Genomic DNA, 27359 nt, shown 5'->3' on the forward strand with positions numbered 1-27359 from the left:
CGGATTTCGATGAAATTTTGTTGAGTGGTTGGAAATGACAAGAGGAAGAAGTGATTAAATTTTGGCGGTGATCCGGATCACGATCTGGATCCAGGAATTTTTTTAAGGATTCTTCACTATTGCGGGATAGGGGGTTATTGTTGTCTGGGAAAGATGAAAGATTATTTCACAGTATTTAGATACACGTATTACAGCGTCAGTGACCCTATGGCCTTGGCGGAGGGGTTTGCGCTCTCTGAGTGCTTCTAGTTGTAGATGTTTTAATAAATCATTGCACCTATTTCCTAGGAAAATATAAGGCAATGAGCTCAAGACTTTAAAAAATACATACAGTACTGTCCTAAACATTAGAAGCTTTTATTTGATTATCTTTTTTCCATTTGACCATGGATAAACGATGTGCTGCTGCAGAAGCATTGATTTTCAGTAGTTCTGCACAAAATATTTTGTCTACATATCTACATGTTTGTTTAGATTTTGTTTAAACAGAGCACAAAGTTAAATGGATGAAACAGCAGCCTGCCTAATATGACTTCATGTGTTACTGATTAAACACACCAGATATTTTGGCTAAAATAAAATGATAATGTGACATATAACTTCTCCAACACTGCGTATGGTTGAAAATGGAATTTTTCTAGCATTATTGAAACAAAGAAAATTTGTTTTGTAAGAAGTAATAAAGACTGACTGAATAAATGTAACTCTGTTACTATAATGTGTGGGTGTTAATTTTTTTCCTGGTAAAAATTATTTAAAAAAAACAATTATTTGCATCTAAAGCATTTTAGAATATCTGCTGTAGATAAAGGAAGCAGTATAGGTATGAAAAACACAAACAGAGCCATTAATTATATTCATATTTCCATAGTTAAACTAGTTAGAGGCTTGATGTTAAACAGTGAGCTTGGGTTCAGCAGTTTGCCTGTCACAACTGCACTAAAAGCCTCTGATCTGCTGGCAGCTTCGTCCAATTCCATAATTAAATTCAGTGTATATTCACTTAAAATACTTCTTACAGGCCTTGGGTAGTTTTAAATGGTACAGAGATCATTGCCTGGCTGCTACTGTTCTTCTAACACTCATATTTCAGCAGAAAACAGCATACACCTATCGTTCTCATTTCACATATCCTCAGTTTGAAACCATTACAATTCAAGGATGCAAAGGACAAAAGAATACTTTTCTTTCTTTGAACAAATGCAAGCAATCAATAACTAATAGCTGGGTGTTCTTTCCCTCCCAGCTATGTATTCCCACTGGAAAAGCACTTGTTTTCCTCTTTATTCAAGCAGTAGTGTTTAGGGGGAAAATGCACATTAGAAGATAGTTGTTAGTTGAATACAGAGTCAAATCATTTTTGTCTCTGATTTGTTTTTATTTTAATTTGGTTTTAAATGTTTTCTTTTTTTTCAGTTTAGTTTCAAATACATTCCTGACTGGGCTTGTTTGTTTCCATTCAGTTTTTAATGCTATAAAATGTTTAGTTTTAGTTAAGTCTTCATTAATTTCAGTGTTAATTTTAGCTCTTGTTATTATGACATGAGTGGTGTTTGTAAGATCTAAGAAGTTTAAAAGCAATCTAAGAAGTTTTTTTTAATAGTATATGTTATATGTAGTATTTTATAACTCATGCACCTGTATACTGGGATTAGGGGCGTGGCCACTTTGTTCTGTCAAAGGCCAATCAAACTGATCAGACTCACCTCCACTATATCAAATCACTCAACAGGACCTCTCCTCTCTGTTGGTGCTGTTGGTTATTTTGTAGCATTTAACATGGCTTGCTGTGTTGTGGACCATCCAAGAAGTTTGTCCTTCAGTTCTGGCTTCAGTTCAGTGTATTACTTAGCATTAATTAGCAAATATGAGCACGTGTGCGTGCGTGCATGCATGCATTTTTGACCCGTACAGTTTATGGGTGCAGCCTGTTTTTCTAGTGTTAACTTGTAGTTTGAGACTATAATTACTTTGGCTGAGTAAGATCTGTTTTTTCACTCTGAGGGTTGGATGTTTTCTTTTAATAGTAGAAATTTAGCTCAGGTGCCACACACCCTATTCACTCCCAATAGTTACCATCATACTTTACTTTAACTCCATGTTACCAACATGGTGTTAAAGCTGCAAGCTTCTCACACTGCTTTAGCTAAAAGAAAAAAAAAAAGGTTTCCAAAAAAAAGCACCTAGCAACAACTTCAGTGACCTTTAGGACAATTACTAGTATCTCCCTACAAGGTTTCACCCTCTCATTGCTGGCATAACCCTCTCTCCATCTCTCATGCTCAGAGAGCACCAGAGATGGAAACTATTGTTTCACTCCTTATTTCCATTTATTGTAATTATTATTTCCTTTATTCTCTACCTTTTTTTTTTTTAAAAATGCCATATAAAAAGTTGCTGTTCAGCACTGGCTCAGTACAGCCTGTGAAAGGACTCTTAATTAGTTTAATCCACCTATTTGTAACAGAACTGACACCATCATTGTTTCTGTGGTTTTCTCAGTCCTTTCTCAGTTCCCTAAAGAGGAAGTAAAGCACTCTGCTTCACAGCTACACTGATAATGATGCTTTCAGACACCGCTGAAGGGAATTCAAAAAGACGCCAATGCTTGGTTAAGTATGAAAATGTTGTGTTGAAGATTTGTTTATATGTATGCTTGACTCCATAATCCACAAACAGCTTTAAGAGCATGCGCAGCAACTCTGAGGAACTGTTTACTGTACATTAACAAAGCAGTGAGATAACAGATGTTATGGTGGATTAGCATGATGACGCATGTTTTTGATTTTATGGCAAAGCTTTTTTTTTTAAATCAAATTACTTGTTTCCTCTTAATTCCAGGCAGAAGTCAATTTATTTCAACTGAGTTCTAAAAAGAAAAAAAAAAAAAAAAGGAACTTGTGGAATGAAATCTATTTTTTGCCACCACTTAAGTAATCATTAGGAGATAATGCAGCTTAAAGCAAGGATTGATTTGAAACCACTGCACAACATTAGAGTGCTCAGTAATAAAGCTTTACTGGCAGTGGACAGTTATAAAAGAAGACATGAAGAGAATAATAACCTCCTTCAAGATGAATCTAGTACCATAAACCAATGCCTGATTGAAAGCATATTTAACATCATTAAAATCACTGCAATATACTAAGAACACTGATTTCCTCATGTAGTTGATTAACCCACATCCAATGAAGGATTTTAATGCCCCCAACATATTCAGTTTGCTATTATGGAAAATAATCTTGTCATAGCATATTTGATTTTGTCATTTTTCCTTTAAAAAAATCATGTAAATAATAACAGTGTATCCCCACACAGACTTTAAAATAGTAGGGCAGGCTGCCCAAATATATGTGACCACTCACTTTTAGCCTTTTTTTTTTTTTTTTACTTGTTTAATCTCTCTGAGAGAACAGAGGCATGTGCAATCAATTTACTGGTGCCCTCACTCTTATTCTGAAAGGTCAGACTCTGCTAACCAGTAAGCTTCAGCCCTTCATGCCCTTCTCGTGTTTCCCTCCCAGGTGGCTTGCTCTTCTCTTCTGTTTGCTATTGAGGTAATCCTCAAGGCGCACCATTTGGGTGGATCATGACTTTGTGTCAAACATACATTATTAGTGGAACTGCACAACAAGTAATGAGTGAAATTTTAACTTAGTATATTAGTTCACAGCACAGGCCCTGACTCAGGGTGAGGAGGACATCAAAATTTGGGAGGGGAAAGAAGTAGATCATATTCTTGGATGAAGCAGACCATAAATGGTACATGGACTGGTTTTTATGTAGTGCTTTTCATGAGAACTCAAAAAGCTTAATACAGGATGTCTCATTCACACACAGATTCTACAGTTGCTTTCTATCTAACATTAACAAACACAATCCAATGAATGCATTCAGAGTTACTCCGGGTTCAGTATCTTGGATACTGCCCATTGCAGACTGCAACAGCCAGGGATCAAACCACCAACCTTCCGATTATTAGATGACCTGCTCTACCTCCTGAGCTACATCCACCCCGACTAACTACCAGTGCAGATGACCAAGCACGCTATGGAAAGCCACCCGTCTAATGATAAAGACCTGGTTAGGGTCGCCACTGTCTCCCACGCAAACAGCACCATGGCCAGTGTATGAGTGGGTCAGTCTTTACTGCCATTTCGGTGATATATCACTGCAGGAGCTCAAGAAGTCACAAATTACAGAGAAGAAAATGCTACAACAGCTTGAAAAGATGAGACATCCTGGGAAAAATGTTTGAGACCTCCACAGTTTGTTTTCTGTTTCTTCTTTTACTCCTACCCCAGAGCTGATGTGGATGTTTTTCTGAGTGGCAATGCCTATCCTTCAGGAGACAGCAGCAAGTCCAGTGTCAGTATAAATGGTTACGGGTTTGTGACAAGGTCACAGCTGGCATGCGCGACAACCAGTGCAGTGACCGTAAACAAGGCTTAAAATAGCACCAAGTAGGGCTGGGCGATATATTGAGCCGATATCGTTTATATCGCTATAGTCTATGTCGTGTTACAATCATACTTGTAGATCCACCAGTTCACACTGCCCTGCCTCTCCTCCCTCACCGCTTCACCCGTAAATCATGCAGGAAACGACAGCATGGCAGTGTTGCCAGCTTAGCGACTTTGTTGCTAGATTTAGCGGCTTTTCAGACCCCCAGGGGCCTTTTTTTCCCCCAAAAAGCGACTAGCGACAAATTTAGCGACTTTTCCCTGTGATGTCGGCAACTTTTGGAGAGTTTTGGAAACTTGAAATCTTCTGCTGTCGGCATGTTTTGTGCACATACAGCCTTCATACTGTGTCCATTCAGACACTTTGGCATCACCCGGACCCCCAGAAGTCCCTGGCTGCAGGCAAGAAGTTGGTTTGTACCGTAAGTCACATGACCTTAATAGCGGAAGTGGGTCTTTTTCGTGTGCTTATAGACACCACATTGAGTGGGTGGGCCCGTTGCTGTGATACGTCAGCGCATATGTCTATGGATTTACTGAGCTGGCTAGAATCCTGCTGACTGAAGGATGGAAGTTTGTTCATTCAGTCTGTTTACATGTTTTACATGTTTCGTTATTTGCACAGAGTACTAGATGTACAGGAGTACACACAGAAGGAAGCACTTTGGTGAAGTCTGCTTCACTGCAGACTAGCTTTTTAAAGAATCTGTCAGCCTTTGCTATTTTTGCTCTCTATTTTTTCTATTTACATTTTAATAGTACAGCTGTGAGTCTTTTGTTATGGAGGAAAAAACATTAATTTATTTGAGGAGCATTATTATTTAAATATGCCAATAGTTGATTTTTGAGCAAGTTCTCATGTATATCCACAGCTGTATGTTAATAAAAGTGCCTGTGTGACATTTAGAACATGTAGCTTTGACTCAGAAGTGCCTTTCTGTTTATACCTTATGGAAAGAAAAATATTCCTCCGTGAATCGCCACCTTATCGTGGTGGAGGGGTTTGTGTGTCCCAGTGATCCCAGGAGCTATGTTGTCTGGGGGCTTGTCCCCCTGGCAGGGTCTCCCATGGCAAACTGGTCCTGGGTGAGGGTCCAGACAAAGAGCGGTTCAGAAGACCCTTATGAGTGAAAAAACAAGGGAACAGTTTACCCTGCCCGGGATAGGGTTACCGGGGCCCCACCCTGGAGCCAGGCCTGGGGAGGGAGCTCGAGGGAGAGCGTCTGGTGGCCAGGCATTAGCCCGTGGTGCTTGGCCGGGCGCAGCCCGAAGAGGTTACATGGGCCCGCCCTCCTGCAGGCCCACCACCCGCAGGAGGTGTCGTAGGGGTCGGGTGCAATGTGTGTCGGGCGGTGGCCGAGGGCGAAGGCCCTGGCGGACCGATCCCCGGCTATCGAAACTGGCTGTTGGGACATGGAATGTCACCTCTCTGGTGGGGAAGGAGCCTGAGCTAGTGCGTGAGGTTGAGAGATACCAGCTAGACATAGTTGGGCTCACCTCAACGCATGGCCTGGGCTCTGGAACCAGTCTCCTGGAGAAGGGCTGGACTCTGTTCCAGTCTGGAGTTGCCCTCGGTGAGAGGCGGCGAGCTGGGGTGGGTATTCTTGTATCCCCCCGGCTTGCTGCCTGTACGTCGGAGTTTTCACCGGTGGACGAGAGGGTAGTTTCCCTGCGCCTTCGGGCTGGGGAACGGGTCCTGACTGTTGTTTGCGCTTATGCGCCGAATGACAGTTCAGGGTACCCACCCTTTTTGGAGTTGCTGGGTGGGGTGCTGGAGAGTGCTACATCTGGTGACTCCATAGTCTTGCTGGGAGACTTCAACGCTCACGTGGGCAATGCCAGTGAGACCTGGAGGGGCGTGATTGGGAGGAACGGCCTGCCCGATCTGAACCCGAATGGTGTTTTGTTATTGGACTTCTGTGCAAACCACAGTTTGTCCATAACAAACACCGTGTTCGAACACAAGGATGTCCATAAGTGCACATGGCACCAGGACACCCTAGGTCGCAGGTCGATGATCGATTTTGTAATCGTATCATCAGATCTGCGGCCGTATGTTCTGGACACTCGGGTGAAGAGAGGAGCTGAGCTGTCAACTGATCACCACCTGGTGGTGAGTTGGATCAGGTGGCGGGGGAAGATGCTGGACAGACCTGGCACACCTAAACGTATTGTGAGGGTGCGCTGGGAACGCCTGGCAGAAGCCCCAGTCCGGGAGATCTTCACCTCCCACCTCCGGCAGAACTTCGACAGCATTCCGAGGGAGGCTGAGGACATTGAGTCCGAATGGACCATGTTCCGCACCTCCATTGTTGAGGCTGCTGCTCAGAGCTGTGGCTGCAAGGTGGTTGGTGCCTGTCGTGGTGGTAACCCCCGAACCAGATGGTGGTCACCAGAGGTGAAGGGAGCCATCAAGCTGAAGAAAGAGTCCTATCGGGCTTGGTTAGCCTGTGGGACTCCGGAGGCAGCTGACAGGTATCGACAGGCCAAGCGGAATGCAGCTCGGGTAGTGGCCAAAGCAAAAACTCGGGTGTGGGAGGAGTTTGGTGAGGCTATGGAAAAAGACTTTCGGACGGCATCGAAGCGATTCTGGCAAACCGTCAGGCGACTCAGGAGGGGAAAGCAGTGCTTCACTCACACTGTTTATAGTGCGGGGGGGGTGCTGCTGACTTCAACTGAGGCTATAGTCGGACGGTGGAAGGAATACTTCGAGGACCTTCTGAATCCCACTGACACGCCTTCTGTAGTGGAAGCAGAGTCTGGGGATGAGGGGGATGACTTGACCATCACTGGGGGTGAGGTCACTGAGGTAGTTAAACAACTCCTTGGTGGCAGAGCCCCTGGGGTGGACGAGATTCGCCCTGAGTTCCTGAAGGCTCTGGATGTTGTAGGGCTGTCTTGGTTGACACGCCTCTGCAACATCGCGTGGAGATCTGGGGCAGTGCCATTGGATTGGCAGACCGGGGTGGTGGTCCCCATCTTTAAGAAGGGAGACCGGAGGGTGTGCTCCAACTTTCGGGGGATCACACTCCTCAGCCTCCCCGGTAAGGTCTATGCCAGGGTGCTGGAAAGGAGGGTGCGTCCGTTAGTCGAACCTCGGATTCAGGAGGAACAATGCGGTTTTCGTCCTAGTCGTGGAACGCTGGACCAGCTCTTTATCCTCTCAAGGATATTCGAGTGTGCGTGGGAGTTTGCCCAACCAGTCTACATGTGCTTTGTGGACTTGGAGAAGGCATTCGACCGTGTTCCTCGGGGTGTTCTTTGGGAGGTTCTGCGGGAGTATGGGGTGTCTGGCCCATTGTTGCGGGCCATTCAGTCCCTGTACAACCACAGTGAGAGCTTGGTCCGTATAGCCGGTAATAAGTCGGATTTGTTTCCTGTGGGTGTTGGACTCCGTCAGGGCTGCCCTTTGTCACCGATTCTGTTCATAATTTTTATGGACAGAATTTCTAGGCGTAGCCAGGTGGCGGAAGGCTTCTTCCTTGGTGGCCTCAGAGTCTCATCTCTGCTTTTTGCAGATGATGCGGTTCTGTTGGCTTCATCAGGGGGGGGCCTCCAGCTCGCAGTGGAACGGTTCGCAGCCGAGTGTGAAGCGGCTGGCATGAGAATCAGCACCTCTAAGTCTGAGGCCATGGTCCTCAGCCGGAAAAGGGTGGAGTGCCATCTCCGGCTCAGGAACGAGTTCTTGCCTCAAGTGGAGGAGTTTAAGTATCTCGGGGTCTTGTTCACGAGTGATGGGCGAAGGGAACGGGAGATCGACAGGCGGATCGGGGCTGCTTCTGCAGTGATGCGGACGCTGCACCGGTCCGTCGTGGTGAAGAGGGAGCTTAGCGTAAAAGCGAGGCTCTCGATTTACCGGTCGATCTACGTTCCTACCCTCACCTATGGTCACGAGCTTTGGGTAGTGACCGAAAGAATAAGATCGCGAATACAAGCGGCAGAAATGAGTTTCCTTCGAAGGGTGGCTGGCCTCTCCCTTAGAGATAAGGTGAGGAGTGCGGCCATCCGGGAGGGACTCAGAGTAGAGCCGCTGCTCCTCCACATCGAAAGGAGCCAGTTGAGGTGGCTCGGGCATCTGATTAGGTTGCCTCCTGGCCGCCTCCTGGGTGAGGTGTTCCGGGCATGTCCCACCGGGAAGAGGCCCCGTGGTAGACCCAGGACACGCTGGAGAGATTATGTATCTCGGCTGGCCTGGGAACGCCTTGGGGTCCCTCCGGATGAGCTGGAGGAGGTGGCTGGGGAGAGGGAAGCTTGGGCTTCTCTGCTTAGGCTTCTGCCCCCGCGACCCGGCCCCGGATAAGCGGAAGAAAATGGATGGATGGATGGATGGATGGATGGAAAGAAAAATAACGAGATATATATCGTATATCGCCATTCAGCTAAAAAATATCAAAATATTCTTTTTGGTCCATATTGCCCAGCTCTAGCACCAAGGAAGCTAAAGAGGCTCTTGTGTAAAAATAAAAAAATAAATCACTGAGAGAAACTTGGCCTATCAAATGCTCAATCTGAATGAGAGGCATATGAATACAGGTGTGTCTTGAAATTCTAGTTCCTCCCTTGATTATCCTTGTGTTAGAAATCCACTGCTCTTTATCCCACAGCTGCTTCCCCAGAGAGGATCTGTACTTCAGCTGTACAGTCTTGGGCTGCAGTAGGTGACAGCAACCCCTCGACTGCTAAGGAATCTGCTGAAATTTTGGAGCCCACTTGAACAATGATCTGCAGAACAAGGGCTACCACCTCCAGCTCCAGTACAGGAACCTAATATTTGAGGAGACAGAGACTGGAGGGTCAGCTGATTATATATATAAAAAATTAAACCGTGACATCTGAAAGAGTGAAGATGAACACCGGCTTTAGCACCATTGCTGTTAATTCCTTCCAGTATCCCATGTAGCAAGCTAGTAGTCTATCACCAACAGTATTTGCCTGTGTGACTGTTAGTTATCTTAATTATTCATCTGTGCTACTGACATGGCCTCATAAACGCTGTCTCAATCCCTCCCTCATTTTTCCCCATCAGCCCTCCTCACCAGTGTGACAGGCAGCAGGATGGTGAGCAGGGCAATGTGATGTAGGACCAGCAGGAACTCCCTGCGGACAAAGGAGTTTATGGTCCTCAGTGAATGCTGCTTGTAGTCCTCGTGCCCTTTGACGTGGTAGCGGTAGTAGTGACTGAGGTACATGGCAAAGATGTCGTACGTCATGTAGGGAACACCGTACCAGATGACAAAGTAGGTGGCCAGCCAGTGCCTGAAGAGGACAAAATACAATGCAAGTTATAAATGTATATGTCTACAACTAACAGTGGATTAAACCACATAAAAACTGATATCTTACATGAATGACAAAAATTTTCAAATATTCAAACAGTCACTTAACGATTAAAAAAACAAATAGTTTCTCACACAATTTTTTTGTCCTAAAAGAAATACATAATTTCCCTTATTTTTAGCAGCCCCTTGCATGATGTAACGTATGCACTGATAGCAGTCGCTCACTCAGGATTATCTTTAATGTTTTTCTTTAATTTTATTTCCTCGAGAAAACAGAATTTCAAATTTAACAATTGGCAAGTGTTAAAAAATGATTCAGCTTCAATAAAAAATGAATTACAGCAAGAAGTTGAGCCTGATACCAAAATGAAGGTAAAAACCTTTGATATGATTAATCGTTTATCCAGCTTATTTTCAGTCAGTTTCTTAGGTATACCTGCTCAGCTACTCATTTACAGAAATATCTAATCAGCCAATCACACGGCAACAATGCAGCACATTTAGGGATATGGTCAAAATGACCTGCTGGAGCATCAGAATGGGAAAGGTGATTTAAATGACTTTGACCGTGGCATGGTTGGTGGCGTCAAGACAGACTGGTCTTTCAGAAACCCCTGATCCACTGGGATTTTCCCACACAACCATCTCTAAAGTTTACAGAGAATGGTCTAAAAAGAAAATGTCCAGTTAGCAGCAGTCCTCTGGGTGAAAATGCTTTGTTCGTGTCAGAGGTCAGAAAACAATGGACTGACTGCTTCGAGCTGTAGCGGTGGTGTAATGGTGTGGGGAATATTTCCTTTGCACACTTTGGGCCCTTCAGTAACAACTGAGCATCATTTTAACACCGCAGCCTACCTGAGTATTTTTGCTGACCATGTCCCATCTGTTCACAAAGCTCGAATTTCAAAGTGTTTTCTTGCACATGACAATGATTTGACTGTAACTCTAATGGCCTCCACAGTCACCAGATCTCAGTCCATTGGACCACCTTTGGGATGTGGTGGAATGGAAGCGTCACATCATGACATCATGGATGTGCAGCTGACAAATCTGCAGCAACTGTGTGACGCTATCATGTCAACATGTACCAAAATTTCTGAGAAATGCCTGCAGCACCTTGTTGAATCTGTGCCATTAAGAATTACAGCAGTACTGAAGGCAAAACCCAGTTGCAAGATGTACCTAATAAAGTGGGCGGTAAATTTAGAAGAGAAGCAGAAGAAGAGACCTTGCAGAAATATCTCCGCAACACACGACACATTGTGATTTAATAGCACTATCGCAGTATTCGGTCCTACAAAAGTTATAGAAGATGTAAATGACATTTACTTTCAGTGGACATAAACTAAAACAGGCACTCTTTAACTTACCCGTCTGACATGCAAAGCATCCTAAGGCTTTAAGATAAGCTTGTGTAAGTACAGCAAAATAAACAGCTTGGATTCCTGCAGTAGCCTAATGAGTGCCTATTACTGTGATGGTTAATTATGTGGACAGAAAGACCCCTGACCTTCCACTGACTTCTTTAGCTTTTTAAGGTCAGTGGATGGAGATCAAGAACAGTAAGGCACAACACACAGCTCAGGGGTAATCAAGGCTACATGAGCTGATTCTGTAAAATAAAGTATATACTTTCTGTATTCAACAACAACAACAAAAACAAAAAAAAACACTCCTCCCCCACACATGCATACAACAGAGGATAACCTGCTCTCTTGCTATATAACTTATCATTGGTGTAAAGAGCATAATAACAGAATAGAAATAAAAATTTGACCAGCATCCCATACTTGTGTTTTTTTTTGCTGTTATGTGATTGCTTCAGTTTGCCTGTTTGTTATCAGGATTATTCAAACAGTTATGATCACATACTTGTGAAAATTTTACTAGTGCTGTAGCTCAGCCCTTTTAAAAATGACCAACTTTCCAAGTCAATCTGGATCTAGAGCCATGAATGTTTGGAAGGAATCTTTACGATTCCAAGATAGGGGATACTTGAACATTTTGTGTCTTCACTAAGTTGTGCATGGAGCAGAGGTCATTTTCAGCCTTGGCGGAGGTATGCAGGACTGCTCAGGCTCTCTCCTAAATAACAACAAAAAAAGCACTTAGCTTCTTATTTATTATAGATTACTACAAAAAAATGGCCGACAGCTCTGTGCATCCCTAGTTTTGTTTGTCTCTCAAGTATAAAGTATAGTAGAGAAAATATGTGTAGTGTTGCAGAGATATTTCTGCAAGGTCTTAATTTTGTAGCTTTGGGCATATTTCTCTTCTGTGCTCATCAAAGGTCATGGCTAAGATCTAAAATCAAACGCACAAATTGTTAAATGTGGGGAAAAAAACAAAAACAGTTAGACAAACAGTTTAGCCAAATCATATTAACCACTTAATTTGGAGCTAATGCTAGAGTCTGGCCAATCAGGTCAGTTTGAGCTACTTTAGCGTTGCTATTGTGCAGTTTATACACCAAGAACTGCATTTTCTGCAGCTGAGGCACTGAAGGCTAAAAGAAGAGACAGGTTGTGATGCAGAATATAAGTATTCATGGGTCTAACTCTGGAGCATAAGCCCCCGGGCTGAGTGCACGTCACAGGACAGCAGAACTGAGCAGCGCTGTGGAGGAATTAAGCTTTGCGGGTGAAGGGGAGGGGTGGCAAGAGATTAGCAGCCTGAAACTGGGACTGCCAGGGTCCGGTCGCTGACTCAGTGAAGGATTAATAGGCTGGCATTAACCTAGCGTCACACCTTCCTCAACTACACAGAGTGGCTAGTGCTACGCTAACAATAACTCATTGCCAGCTGGCTGATGTGGAGGCCGAATGAAAGCAACTGGTAGAATAAGAGAAGCAGGCAAACTGTTGCCCAAGGAAAGATACTGATCTATCTATCATAAAGCAAGTATTCTGCTTGCTGTATGCTGCAAGTATGCTGCCTGCTGCTAAAAAAAATAAATAATAAAGGAAAACTTTTTAATCAGAGTAAAGCATCAAGTCCACTAAACTTCTGGAATACTGATCTGGTCAGTTAAGTAGCAGAGGGGGTTGTTAACCAGTTTCAGCTGCTTTGGTGTTAATGAAATTAACAACAGGTGAACTAGAGGGGCAACAATGAGACAACCTCCAAAACAGGAATGGTTTTACAGGTGGAGGCCACTGACATTTTTCCCTCCTCATCTTTTCTGTTTTTCACTAGTTTTGCATTTGATTAGGGTCAGTGTCACTACTGGTAGCATGAGGCCATACCTGGATCCTACAGCGGTTGCACAGATAGTCCAACTCCCCCAGGATGGCACATCAATAATGTTTGCTGTGTCTCCCAGCAGTCTTAAGACCATACCATTGACTGGCCCCCATGCTTGCTAGAGGTGTAAGGGTTCAAGCCACAGTTCAGTGGACTGTGAACAGATCACAGTTCAGGGCACAGGTTTTGGTCCATCTGACACTGCCAGGTTGCACCTCAAACTCTCTAGGAGCTCAGTAATGCCCTCGTCCAGATCTGGAAGGAGACCCAGGACACCATCCATCGTTTCATTTGGAGCATGCCTCGACGCTGTCTGGCACGCATGGGGACATGGGGATACAAACTACTGAGTAGTCTGGTACCTACGCTGGGATTTCCCAGAGATCTTCTGAATTTTTTTTAATCAATTCCTGATAAAGCAGAACCATTTAAATATGACTTGGCATTAGACTTGGCTCTGATGCAACAATCCCTCCTGCTTCACAGGCTAGCACATTCAGTTTCAAGAAGCTCAGTTTAGCAAGCAGACCTGTTACGGTAATGGCTGTCACTCAGATGTGATGCAACAAACCATCCTCTCAACCTCTCTGCTGAAGTTTTAGGACTGCAATGTTGCTCTATTTTCTTGGTGACCAGCATGCAGTTTCCCAGTTACACTAAAATACCCAAATAACAGACTTTATTGCTGTGACATAAAAACAAGATGAAGAAAATCACAGCAGCTAAGGCTATGCTAATGACAAAAATGCAAAGTAATGCTAGCAGCCAAGTGAGCAGAAAGCCACAGAATAACCAAAATGGGCGCCTGGGTGGTGAAGCCGGCGACCACATACATATGCCGCATTGCGGTGTGGGCGGCACAGGTTCGAGTCCCGGCCCGTCGCCAATTTGCTCGTGTGTCTTCCCCTGTATCTTTCCCCCATTTCCTGTCTCTCTCCACTGCCCATAAAAGCCACTGTGGCCAAAAATGTGTAAAAAAAAAAGGTCTCTGATTAAACATGAAACGCTCTGATGGTGGTACTTCTCTTATCGTTTGCTGATTTGATTTAAAAAGGGTCACTTTAGACCATCATGTAAAAGTTATTGATTTATTTCTGTAGTCCCTGGCAACAAAATAACAAACAAAAAAAAGGCAGAAAAACATCAATGTGGCATATGAAACATTGAAGAAAGTATAAAAACCTCAGTGGTACCAACAGTTAATAGAACAATGACATTTCTTGCTGTTATGACAGCTTATATTTAAGACATTACGAATAATATAGCAGACTTTTGAGTAACCCAGAGGATTGGTGTGACAGAAGAGGTTGCAAGCGATAGGGTGAGATGGAGGCGATGACCTGCTTTGGTGACCCCTAACGGGAGCGGCCGAAAGAAGAAGAACAAGAGGACGACAGCTGCAAATGTATATCTGCTCTAATCTGATCTTCATTTCAACCTCACAAGCAGGCCGAGATCGTGCAGCTTCTGCAACAGATCATTAAGCAACTTGGTTCACCGTTAGCAGGCTGTCACTAACATTTATGTTTGAGTCAGTGAGACAAAATGAGGCCTGACTAACCACTGTTTCATTAAAGGGATTATTTACATGACGTCTCACCTGTCGTTAATGACGCTGCCGCAGCATGAAGACACGACAATGGCTCCTGCTGTGGTTGCCATGGCAGCATGGATGGAGGACACCAGTCTGCAAAAAGAGAGAATACTGTCACTTATACACTTAATGGCTTCAATATGTAATAGAAATGTGGAATGATATTAGCATGGCTGAAAACATGAGGAGAAAGGTAATATCTGTTCAGTTACTGTCCGCAGAGGAGACATTATGATTTTGGTGATTCTCTAGTGAACACATGGGCAAACTGTGGCCAAACGTCTGGAAGTGTCCCGTGGACATCTCAATAAGGCCAGTCACATCGTAAGAGAAAAACAAAACTTCTTGGCCTGGATAGTTCAAAACTTTAATTTCTTGGTTTATGATCAACATCTCTATCAATTCAGCTGTACTTTGTTTTTAGCACTAATTAGCAAGTGTTAGGATGCCAACATATTAACGCACAGCTGAGCCCAGGGGGTTTTGTGAGTCAGCATGGGCCTTTGGGGCGTGATATAAGCACAAGCAAGGTGTGCATATAGCTGACACCATGACTCTGTGTTACGGAGGTCTGTCCATTATCCTGTTAGTGCTGGCCATTTGATAAAGAAGATATGCAATTTATGCCTGATTAAATGACAACCTCCGACATCGCTACCACAGATGATTGCACCTATTCAAGCCAATGCTTGCAATCCCAGAAAATGGAGCATTTCAGAAACAGTTCTCTGATTCACACTGCTTAAAGGAGACATATCATGCTTTTAAATCCTTCCTTTTCATATGTAAATCATTCACTTGTGGTCTATATAAAGTAGAACTGCAATGCTTTGGTCTGAATTCCTCATTTACACCTGTTCTGAGGCGCGTCTTAGAGCAGCTCGTTTTGGTGTGGTCTCTTTAAATGTGGATGAGACATTTCACGCCCCGCCCCACTCCAGGTCGCAGAGTGTTCCGCTCCACCCCTTTCGGCCATTTTTGTGGTTTAATAGCAGCGATACGATTACCTAGCAGCAGAGAAATGGACACATCGAAGAGGCAATGTAAGGAATCGTGTGGGTTAATACACCCAACAACCGAACATTTTGACTCGACTACTTGCAACTTCGGCATAACTGAACCTGGACTACAAAATCACAGTGAGAAAAAAATGGCAGATTCACAAAAATGGTTAGCCAGAAGTCCATGTCCTTGTTTAGCAGTCCCACAGCAAATACTGTGACCTAATAGACAAGAAAACATAACAGGGAATAGAGAAAACTGAACAGACTGAAAAATATGACCCAAAAAGAATATAAAGATATCTACGCAGCACTCCTAGACACTCAAAGTACACACAAAAATGTATTTAAGGGCTAAAAAAGTGGATTTTGCATGATATGTCCCCTTTAAAATTGCATTGTGTTTACTTCTAACAAAAAGCCAAGTCAAGCTGCACAGAGCAGAAGAGGGGGACAGGAAGTTGGCTACAAGAACAGCAGAGAGAATCAGAGGAAATTAAAAATAAAAAACCTCGTACAGACATAATAGAGACACAATGTCAAAGCTGCCACCTGATGTATTTCAGGGGCTAATAGTCCTGTAATCAGCAGCAGTTAGCTCACAGACACATGAGAGTCCATAGCACTGAAAGAGCCCTGAATAAAAATTTATAGTAGAGTTTCATAACATAACATGGCAGCTGTCCTGACTCTAAAGAGCTTTCAGCTGTCTGGTAGTAGACATATCTACTTTATCTGTGATAAAGTCATAATAAAGATCCATGGAAGTATATTTATGGATTTTCTTCAATAACTACTGGATAAGGTGCATTAACATGGCAACTGTTCAGTTCTCTGCAGTACAAGTATATCCTCTATAAAATAAAAAGCTTTAAAAAATTATTTTGGGGGGCAAATTCAGAAAACATTTTTGTGAGACTTACTTGTTACCACTGAAACTGAAGTTATGGCTGTTCCTGGGCTTTACAATAATTACCCAAACTGCTGCCTTGTGCCAAGACTCATTTCTATAGGTCAGTGGTTCTCAAACTCTTTCCATCGTCCCCCACTTTGGGGATGAAATCTCTTCCCTAACCCTAACCCCAGTTTGAGAAACACTGCTATAGGCACTTTGCTTAGAAGATTACACCAGTGTAAAGTTCATATACTAAGTTAGCATTTATGTCACTGCACTTCCTACTAGAATCTTGTTTCTACAGTTTGGGCTTTGCCACAATTATGAATAATCTCAGAAAACAAAAAGGCAGATGTTGGTTTAGTTTTCTCTGATGCCAGGAAGTAAATTATTGGATCAAATAATATTCACTCTTTCAGTAGATTATCATATAACACATCCCCGTCTAACTCAAATTATACATATTTTTTGGCATATCAATATGATTCAGAGCTCTAGGAAAAGTCAGACCTGCAAGTTCAGTGTACCATGATGGGATTAGCAGCACTTGGCTTCAACTTTCCTAATCTATAAACAGACCCGTGACATAGGAGAACTTGGTACATCTTTATTTGAAGTGCCACTCTGCAGTCGAGTAACACATGCCTAACATTCACCAGCCTCACACCTATGTAAAGAGAAAATTTACAAACTTATGAGATGTGACTGATGTTTTATAGCTACTTGCACATATTTATGGCTAACTTAGATTTAAAACATTATGAAAAAATAAATACCAACTGTAATGTTGTGAATTTGATAAATGTTTTATTCACAGTCACAGAGAAATAAAATTTCTTTTCCTCCTCATGGTTCAACAGAGTTATTTTGTTAAATTTAAACAGGTCACTGGATTATATCACCAATTTATTTTTTATTTTTTTCCAAACTATGAATGACTGCTTTTGCTCAGAGTAGCTCTCTCCTTGGACGCTCTCCAACTTGGCAGCACTGACACTAAGCTGCTTTGAAAACACAAAACATGTCCTTTATTCCCCAGCAGTCACTGCGGCCATGATAGACAGTCCTCCATTTAACACACCGCTTTGTTGACTGATTTTCCTGATGGGTCTGTTTTACGTCCCCACCTACTCATCAGCACGATGAATGGAGACAAATACATGCTACCTAACAGGCTCTGTGTGTTCTGTCCTGTCTCACTATGCCCTCTGTTTTCTTTTCTTTCCCTTCACCTCTGAACAGAGAGTTCCCCTTCCTGTTAAAAGGGATTTTTTCCTTCCCACCATTGCAAAGTGCTTGCTCATAGGAGACTGACTGATTGCTGGATGGTTTTTTTTTCACCAATACTGTAAGGTCTTCATAGAATCAAGTGCCATGAGGTGACCGTGGTCGTGATTTGGCGCCACACAAACACACATGTATGGGATAATTACTTAGCCCTTGTTAATAATAGATGAGAGGCTTGAGTGAAATACAAAGGTAAATTATTTCTTAGGAATGGGGGAAATTAATGCTGCACAAACTCCAGGTTGGGGACTATTTTAATTTTTATTTTACCACCAAAAATTAAGGAAGTGTGCATATCTTAACAGTAATTATATCAAGGTATCTCAAAGGTCTGTCCTAATGTAGAGTATTTATTTTCTAATTTATTTATGTATCTTATAAGATATACAGCAGCTGATTGTTTAACCAAGCTTGTTGGTTTCTCATAAACTTCTTCAGTTTCCAAACACAAACAAACTAACAGCAACATTTGAACAGTTCAAGTTGGACTAGTTGACATAAAGATCTTCTACATTGAGGCTAGCTACAGAAGTATGATTAGGTTAATACAGAGAAAATTTGCTTAAGTCCAGGTTGATAGTCCCTGATGGGCAGAGAGAAATACCATCCTATGGCAGGAAGAAGACAGTGAAAACAATCAAACTTCAGCCAAGATAGAGTCCGAGATGAGCCCAACCTTAACACGAGGTTAGTCATTATTGTTTAGTCAACTAAGATATTAGTTGCTAGGAACAACTCTAATTCAGTATGACCCAAAATGTCTGACTAGTCCCATAAACTCATCAAGAAAGTCTTAACAGAGGTCGAGTTTGGGGGCTGTTTTACCTATAGACTTCTACAGGACTTTTCTGCATCCACAGGTATTGCCCCTGGTGGACATAAAAAAGAATGCATGTTTAAGGCACTTCCACACAAGTTTCACTTTTCAGACCCAGAAGCTACGTCTATTTCTTATACTGTCTGTGTATAGACCCTTTTACTGTCTGTAAACAATGATGATGTAGGTAACGATGCGCGCGCATTTTGGAAACAGAAATATGGCTGAGTTTAATAGGGTTTCAATCTACGAGAAGGGATTATCAAGAAAGATCGTGAAAACTACCTGCAAAAATGAACTTTGACCACCAGCAACCGACTCCCCGATCCTTGTGGTACATTAGCAAGTGGCCCAATATCCAGTGGCCAGATATATACGTGTATTTGGTGGAGAAACCCAGCGTATACAGAGATGTTATGCGCATACAAGTTCACTGGATGCTTACAATTATGTTGTTTGCGGCCGTGTACCGAACATCAATATCATGATACAGACTCAGAGTTTTGTGTCTTGAAGGCAGAAGTTCTTCAAAGTCAAAGACAAGGAAACAGGACCGCTGTGTATGAGGCTCGGGTCATTGTAAACAAGTCAGAGAACTACGTCCTTACAGCGAATTGTACCTGCATGGCAGCATAAGTACTTTGTTAAATTTCTTTTCTAGCTTGCTAAGAGTTTTTCGGCTGCAGATATTATTGATTTACAATGGAAAAAAAAAAATATACTGTTCCAGTCAAAAGTTTGGACACACTCAACCATTCACATGTGAGTCTGCTCATACTTTTTGACTGGCACTGCATATTGGAATCTATAGTGCAATTAAATATTAATTTAAAAATCAGGACTCTCTGAGTCCAGCGATGCCTCACCTGTAAATAGCCAGCCACACTACAGTTTATAAGCCAAATAGCCTACCAGCTAATGCTGTTTACTTTAGATATTAGTATTTATCTAAATCTGACATTCCAGTAAAACCAGAGTAGATAAATAACTTTACCTGATATGAAATGGGCGCTTCAAACAGGAGCATTTCTGATCGTGTCCTCAGTCCAATTTTTATCAATACATTTGATGGCTTGCAACCACAAGAGCCTCTGTTTTCTCTAAAACGGCCGTGATCCCGTGGGAATTCGGTACAACATCAGTCCACTTTTGGTAGAGTAGTGATTCTGACAGGCAAACACCCAACAGCCAGACATTTTGATGCTGATATCACTTTTAAATCACGTTTTACCGCTGTGCAGTCTCGTTGATATTATTGATTTGAACGGAGTAGCAGTCCACTTCTGTTGCCAGAGTGCGCGTGCATCCTTTGATGACGTAGGCCATAAAAGGGTCTATAGGGCAACCTGAAGTGGCTGAAGTTGAAAAAAGTAGCAATAAATGCCATTAATGCATGTTTCCTGGTCTCGATCATGAGCGCACACCTTATAATGAGAGCTGATTGCAAGTTCCCCTTCATCCACTGGGGTATTATTACACATGCATCCACAAAGCCCCAAACTCTCCCAGTCTGATTGACTAATGATTACCATTTGCACCCAGACATACTCAGATTTAGAAGGCCAAAAGACTGCTTTCTTTCATTTTTAAATGGTGTGCTACAAATGGCAGTGCTGAGAAACAAACCTGTTGTCACCCTTTATAGGCGAACGCGGCCACGCTACCAGCTTCAGCGAGCGAACGATAGCCATGTGACACGCAAATACAAAACCACAGGCCTGGGCTGAGAAAATTTAACAGGCCTCGCTCTCTTTCCTCCACAAACTCAATCCCCTCACCCCAGCCTAACTGCCTTCTAAGGCTGTATGGTCTCATACTCTGTCACAAGACTCAGTTGATACAGCCAGTTCATTGTGTGTCCGCCAGTAACCCCCTCTCTCCATCCTGCTGCTCAAAAGTTGAGTTCGATGGGGTGAGGAGTGTGCGGTGGGGAAAAAGGGAAAGAATGCTTTGTTGCCTTGTTCGGTAATGTTGTCTTTTCTTTCCTGCTGTGTCAGGCCAGCGAACAACCTCAGCTTCCCTTTCAGTGCAACCAGGTCTTCACACTGACTGTTTTGTTGCACATGGACTACTTGTGTCATGTTTTCTCTCTCTCTCTCTCTCTCTCTCTCTCTCTCTCTCACTCACTCACTCACTCACTCACTCACTCTCTCTCTCTCTCTCACACACACACACAGACACACAAAATCTGACAGTCAGGAGTGGTGTTTTCGTTCCTCCAGTAAATGGGCTACGTAATGTGTAGGTCCATGGGCACTGCACCAGAGCAAAAGAAAGTGACAAGAGAGGCAAAAAAAAAAAGCAAACAGGGTAAAGTGCATTTCATGGGAAGAAGGAACTCTCGCTCTCAGAACCCCTTAATTGTACAAGTGGAAGCTGGAACGTCACTGGCTGCTTGGTCGTCTATACAGGAAATTTTTAGTTTAGTGCATAAAGAGTGTAATGCAGCAGATTTTTCTTTTTACTGTGACACAGCGAAAGCGAATCAAAAGTCTAATGTCAAAGAGTAGAAATTTAAAAAAAAAAAGGCCGGGTGCTTCCAAGACAGGGACCAGGTCTGCCACAACTCAGTCAGCTGCTCTCTTCAAACCAAGTTTGGTGTATCAAGACAGCGATAAAACAGCAATCACTTTGCGATTGAAAGAGGTCAAGTTGGCAATTATATGCAATCAGACTGCATAATACAGGGATTAACTGTTATAAATCGCAAATCTATTGCTGTCTACATCATAGGTGTCTAGAGCCAGTGGCCAATCGGGAGCACGTGGCCGGCTGTGAACAGTCAACTTAATGTGCAAACACTTATGAGCCACGCAGAATCCACACATCGCAGGTGACACTGAAATGAACATATCTTTCACAAATATGTAATTAATTGGCATTTACAGCTAACATAAAGTTGATTGTTTAGGGATAATAAACATGTTAGTGGTACAAAGCATGATACAGGCAGAGGAACTAGATATTATTTCCATGGTTTAGCGATGGAGGACAAGTGCAACATCCCCTCAGGCACCGTGGCTTGTAAGAACGATCTTTTCCGATAGCTGAACATTTGTAAATGAGCAGAAGGGTTATTCAGGAATAGGCTTCGGTGTTTTCCAGTGCATAGCTAACTCAGCAGTCGGCCCAGACCGGAGCTCAGAGGAGGATTAGCCAGAGTGACAGCTTACAAATGAGTGCTGAACTGAGCTGTGCAAATGTGAGCCAGTCACAGGGATGCAACCCCCCACCCCACCCCAAAAAAACACAACACATACCATATCAATTAATACTAATGAGATTCAAAGTTATACAAGTTGCTAATGTAATGATTTTGTTCACATGGATTGTTCAACTCAAAAATTTACTGTGTGACTACTTTGAATGTTGGTACAAGAGTCCAACTGATGCTGGGTTTTTGTGGCTGATTTTTGTGGCCAAATTATAAGAAAGTATAATATAACACTGGCTGATATCAACATACATATCAGCCGATATTTGACAGTGTAAAGAAAAGGGAAAATTGTGAGGTTATTAAAAATTTTATCTACTCAAAATTGGTCTTTTGGGGGGTTTGACTAGTTATGCATACATGTGTATGCATAACAAGTCAAGGCCAAGAGTCTGCGTTGCCTTATTTAAATGTAGTCCTCTTATTTCTCGCCATTTGATAAATAGAAGTATATTTTATACATGTGTAAGTTAATACCACTTTATAATAACTGCTTAAAAATAACTGTCGGTCCTGATGATTTTCCTTTGGCAGGGAAAATCATGTTACTGTTTCTCAACTTTGCAGCAATGTTAAGGGCTCGGAGCACCTTACCATAAAAACACCATAGACCTGTATATAAAAGATGGAAATAGCAACCGTAACATCACCCATTGGTTTCATTTTTTAAACCTCAAGCTAAGTATTTTCAACCAAGGTTATTATCGTTAACTAAAACTAAGAACTAAAATTAGATAACTAAAAATTAATTTAGATAACTAAAATAAATTAAACAATAAAACTGAAACAGGAATGTGGAAAACTAAACAAAAATAAACAGTGGAAATAGCCTTAGTAGATAGCTTGGTAAAACTTTAATCACAGCTTGCTGATGAGACTTTGATGGACATGTTCATTGAGACTGACTTCAGTTCACGTAAAGGAAGCAGAAAAAACAGGAGAGTGATCTACAACTTTTAAGGAGTACTGCACAAAAGGACTCTTTCCAACAATCTGCAAGGACTGCATGCTAACACTGTGATGTTTTCCGATTACGGCTATACTGAGGTGAGTTTTTGAGGATATCCTGAACTCTTCTGTCAGTAAGCGCTGCTGTTGGCTTGCATTAGTCAAACTTTATTTGAAGTGGATCTAACATTGTTGGACTCTTAGAAAAAAACTACTCAAATCCCTTTCATGCATAGTGGTCACTACAGTGGACGGCTGTTCAAAGCTGTTCTCTTGTATATGCCTGTGTTTTGTTGTTATAGTTGCATATCAGTCAACACAGTGGATGCTTGTGCATCATCCCATACACTGCTACCGATTGGCCAGTCATGGGGAGTTGCTTTATTTATTTTTATTTGTTATTTGAATGTAATTAACAGAATCAGGATTCGTGAATATTAGCAGTAGTGACAGTCGATCTGAGGATGCAATATCATTTTCTGTTATTGGTGTGTTAAATACACATTTCTTTGTTGAAAAGTCAAACGCATGGTGTCCAGCTGAATGGACATACCGTATTTTCCGGAGTATAAGTCGCACTTTTTTTCATAGTTTGGCTGGGGGTGCGACCTATACTCCGGAGCGACGTATATGTGACATTTATAACACATGAACCAAAATACTCCAGCCACTTGACATCTCCCTGAACTGCAGCTTTAAGGCAGTCTTGCGTAACCTGTGGGCGCAGTGGATGATGGATGGAGAGCACAGCTTAACGGCAACTGGGAGAATGCGCCACCCAACTTTCCTGGAAGTCATTGGATGGATCAAGAAACCATGGGCTTCAGTGACAAACCATCCTGTTGGGATTCAGAAAGGCTGGAATAATTGGAACTGCAGCTGACGACGAGTCTGACTAACGCGACACAGAAGAGGAAGCGGCGCTTCGTCTACGGAGTGTACGGAATTGTTTAGAAGTGACACCGAGGATGAAGAATTCAATGGATTGATGGTTTGGTTAACTTGTTAGTATGTTCTTTATGCTATGGTTATCTGAATAACTTAATGTTACGTTAACATACCGAACACGTGTTCGTTGTGCGTCATGTAGCTGAATGTGCTACGTTAGCATAACGTAGGCGTAACCGTGTTCGTCCTGTTCTTTAATCCATTATTATTTTAAATTGCCGTTCAAGATGGAATTTCTGCTCTGGGTCTCGGATTCTATCAACCCCCCCCCCAAAAAGTGCGACTTATAGTCCAGTGCGACCTATATATGTTTTTTTCTTCTTTATTATGCATTTTTTGGCTGGTGCGACCTATACTCCGGAGCGACGTATAGTCCGAAAAATACGGTATTTGTAACTCCATGAAAAATAGGTTCATAAACAAAATTGTAATTGCATTTTTTTTCTTGCCTAAAGAGAAATAAAAACATTCAGAAAAAAAAAATCTTGACTAAGGATCTCATAATTCATGCATGAAAGGGCTACGACGTGAGAATCTAATCAAGCGTTTTATAGGAGGGAAAGTGTGATTTTTAGGACAGTCAAGCCTAACATTAGCTGACATAATGCTAGCTTATAAGCAGTTGTTGTTTATTGTTTAGCCGGCTCGTTCTCAGCTGTCTGGAGGCGGGATAGTCGCATGTCTAATCTGCTGACAATAAGTAACTGCAACAACACTGGGATTAAATGAGCATGTTTATGCGCGTTTTTGAGTCTGAAGGTGCAGGCACAAATTTTAAAGTCCTTTCACAGCACATGCATGCCCACAAGTTCTCTTCTACTCCACCTTTACGTACTACGTATGTAGACATTTTCTAGCCACATACATAAAACATGAATAGGCAGAACGTGATGTCAATCTTGGCCGCTATATTTAAGATGGTGGAGCAACATGGGAACTTCCACAAACTGGTGCCTGCCCCTATGTGTTTTAAATCGATTCATTCTAAGTTTACAAGAATGCATGAATTTGTTGGAAAATGGAATTACACACTAATCAATGTATGAGTACAGCATTTTTTTTTCCTATTTAAATCAACTAAAAAAAAGACTATCGTTAACATTTTCTCTTAAGTTTTTTGGCTGGTTTTTATTATTCCTTATATTGAGGGCATAATTGTTATTCTTTGATAGATAAATTTAAAAAACTGTAGCAAAAAAAGTAGTCAGAAATGCATAAGAAGAATCAACAGTACTGAACAAGCCAATCACAATAGTGACAGTACCAGGGGGTGCATGGCTTAGGGTCTCTGGAGGGGTTTGCGTACCTACAGCCACCATGCTTGACAGCTGGTGCAGTGTTCTTAAATTTGAAAGCCCCACCTTTACTCCTCCAAACATACTTCTTGTCATTGTGGTGGTAGCTTTATTTTTTCTCTCCTGACCATAAAACGTTTCTCCAGTCATTCGGCTTGTCCGGGGAGCTTCAAATTTCAGTTGAGCTCGAAGGTGTCTATTTTGGACCAGGGGCTTCTTTCTTGGCTGATACCCTCTCAGTCTATTATGATAAAACTGATTTCATTGTGGACAGTGATGCTGGTGTTCCGGCAGTTTCCAGTTTATGGCAGGCATAAGCTTTGGTGGTTCCTGTGTTGTTCCTGAACATCCTAACCTATTTCCTCTCATCTGAGGGTGACACTTTGGTCTTCTTCCAGAGCTCAGGAAAGTGGTGACACATATAGATAACTTGTACTTGTGTACAATTGTTTGAACTGATTATCCTGGAATCTGCAGTTGTTTGGAAATGGCACCAACTTGCGTAAATCTACAAATCTTCTTCTTCTTAGATCTTTACTAAGTTTCTTGGACTTTGTTCTAGGTATTGGTCAACCCAATCAGTGCTGTCAAACAAATCCTTTTTGGGCTTTTTAAGACACTGTAGGTCTTTCAGCACCACTTACTGAAAGATTTAAGTGAGTGTATGCGTATATCTGGCCTGTATGCATGTTAGTGCAACTTTATAAGCACATTATTATCGATTTCACAGGCATGCACCTAAATAACAAAGCACTCTGTGCGTTATGCTTATAAAGACTCTTAAAAAACCCGCTGTGGTATTTTCCTACAGGGACCCATAGTTTGGATTTGCTGTATCTGCAAATCACCGTTACAATGAGTCTTCGAGGATTATTGAGCCCAGTTTGCAGAAAAGCGAGCACAACAAAAACAAAATGTAGAAATAAATAGTAAGACACGTCTTGCATAAAACGACCACAGTGGATAGTCAATATAAATAAGTTTCCGCAATTTATTTAAAAAAAAAAAAATACAACATACCAACGAGCTAACGGGATGAGGGAAATGTTGGTAGCTACAGAGCGCGGAGTAAGCTAGGTGCTAGTTAGTGAGTTTGTGTTGTATAAAGTGGTGAGTTTACGCCGGTTTACCTCTCGCTGACCAGCACCACGTCGGCATCGCTCCAATGTTTGAAGACACACGGCAGGACCCTCCTGAAGGCGAAGAAGAGACCGGGGAAAACTACGGCGCCACACGCTAAAACTTGCAACATCCTGCTCATATTTTCCTCTCGACCCGGCCGGACACCTGACTCTCTCTCTCCCCTCCGCGAGCTTCGACCGTTTACGCGCGGCTATGAGGCATTTTTCACGCGGCCGGGCTTCGGTGTTTTTCACCGGGAACAGTCCACCATCAAGACACACGCTCACACTCACACATACACACGCTCACACACACACACACTCAGCTGAGGCTCAGCAGCAGCAGCACCGCCAGCGTCGAGCTAACGGCAAAGAAACACGGGCTTTCGGTCTAGACTTTCAAAATAAAACTCGACCGCCGAACTCCCTGTAAGGGAACCGTTAAAACGCAACACCCCCTTTCTGCTTTTACTTTGAAGGCCAACCTTTTCGCAGCATTTACGGTAAATTTAACAACTTGAAATTTAACAGTGCATCACTATATTTTTGCCTGTATTTTCAGCTTAACCTACGTCTAAATATTAATGCTTTTCCAACTGCCGTGTATGTGTTATAGCACATAGGAGAACTACCCCTTTTACTTTAGCGAAAGTAGTCACATCACAAAATCAAAATAGTTGCATAAGCAATTCAATTCGTTAGTTCTCCACTTGGGGGCAGTACAAGTGTTATATCATCACCAGGTTTCTGTGACTAATGTGTTAGAGCACTTGTCAGCAGATAGAGCTAAATTATCAGATGAGTAAGAGCCATGTGTAGTATTCACCCTCAACTGAGTGACTGAGTAAAACCGTGTGTGGCATTCAAATTCTTCTCTGTGCTCAGCAGCTCATCACTAACTTGTTGCTGATGAAAGGTGCCTTCTGCTGCTGAAAATGAGGGGTTATGTGGATGGGGAAAATCCTTAAAAACCCAATTAAAACAGTCTAAAGAGACACAGCGCTAACAATTAAAGAAAAAAAGTGGGGAGCTTCTACCACTGAATCAACACCTGTGACTCTGTTTCTGTATCTGGCCGCCTCTAACCTGAGGCCACCCGTCTCAGATACTGCTATCAGCTGTCAAGCCAACTCTCCCTTTAAAGTCAGTTAACCTGACTTTACTGGCTCTGCCAGGTAGCGTCTGGTAGCTGGTTGTAGAGTGTCTGGCATCAAGATTTTATCTGATCCTTTATTTCTGTTTGTTTAACTTCAA

General features: G+C 42.5%; 1 protein-coding gene across 1 annotated transcript in view; it reads right to left on the reverse strand.

Annotated features, from left to right (window-relative positions):
- Window positions 1-26490, reverse strand: part of tlcd3a (TLC domain containing 3A) — a 57939-nt gene extending 31449 nt beyond the window's left edge. Inside the window, exons 1-3 of the mRNA XM_030746979.1 lie at window positions 26115-26490; window positions 14586-14672; window positions 9500-9719 (exon numbers count right to left, since the gene is read on the reverse strand). Coding sequence (XP_030602839.1) covers window positions 9500-9719; window positions 14586-14672; window positions 26115-26245 — 438 coding nt within the window. The 5' untranslated portion in view covers window positions 26246-26490. The remainder of the gene's footprint in view (window positions 1-9499; window positions 9720-14585; window positions 14673-26114) is intronic.
- Between the last annotated feature and the right edge of the window lie 869 nt (window positions 26491-27359).

Source organism: Archocentrus centrarchus, chromosome 14, assembly GCF_007364275.1.
Source record: "Archocentrus centrarchus isolate MPI-CPG fArcCen1 chromosome 14, fArcCen1, whole genome shotgun sequence".
Taxonomy (NCBI): domain Eukaryota; kingdom Metazoa; phylum Chordata; class Actinopteri; order Cichliformes; family Cichlidae; genus Archocentrus; species Archocentrus centrarchus.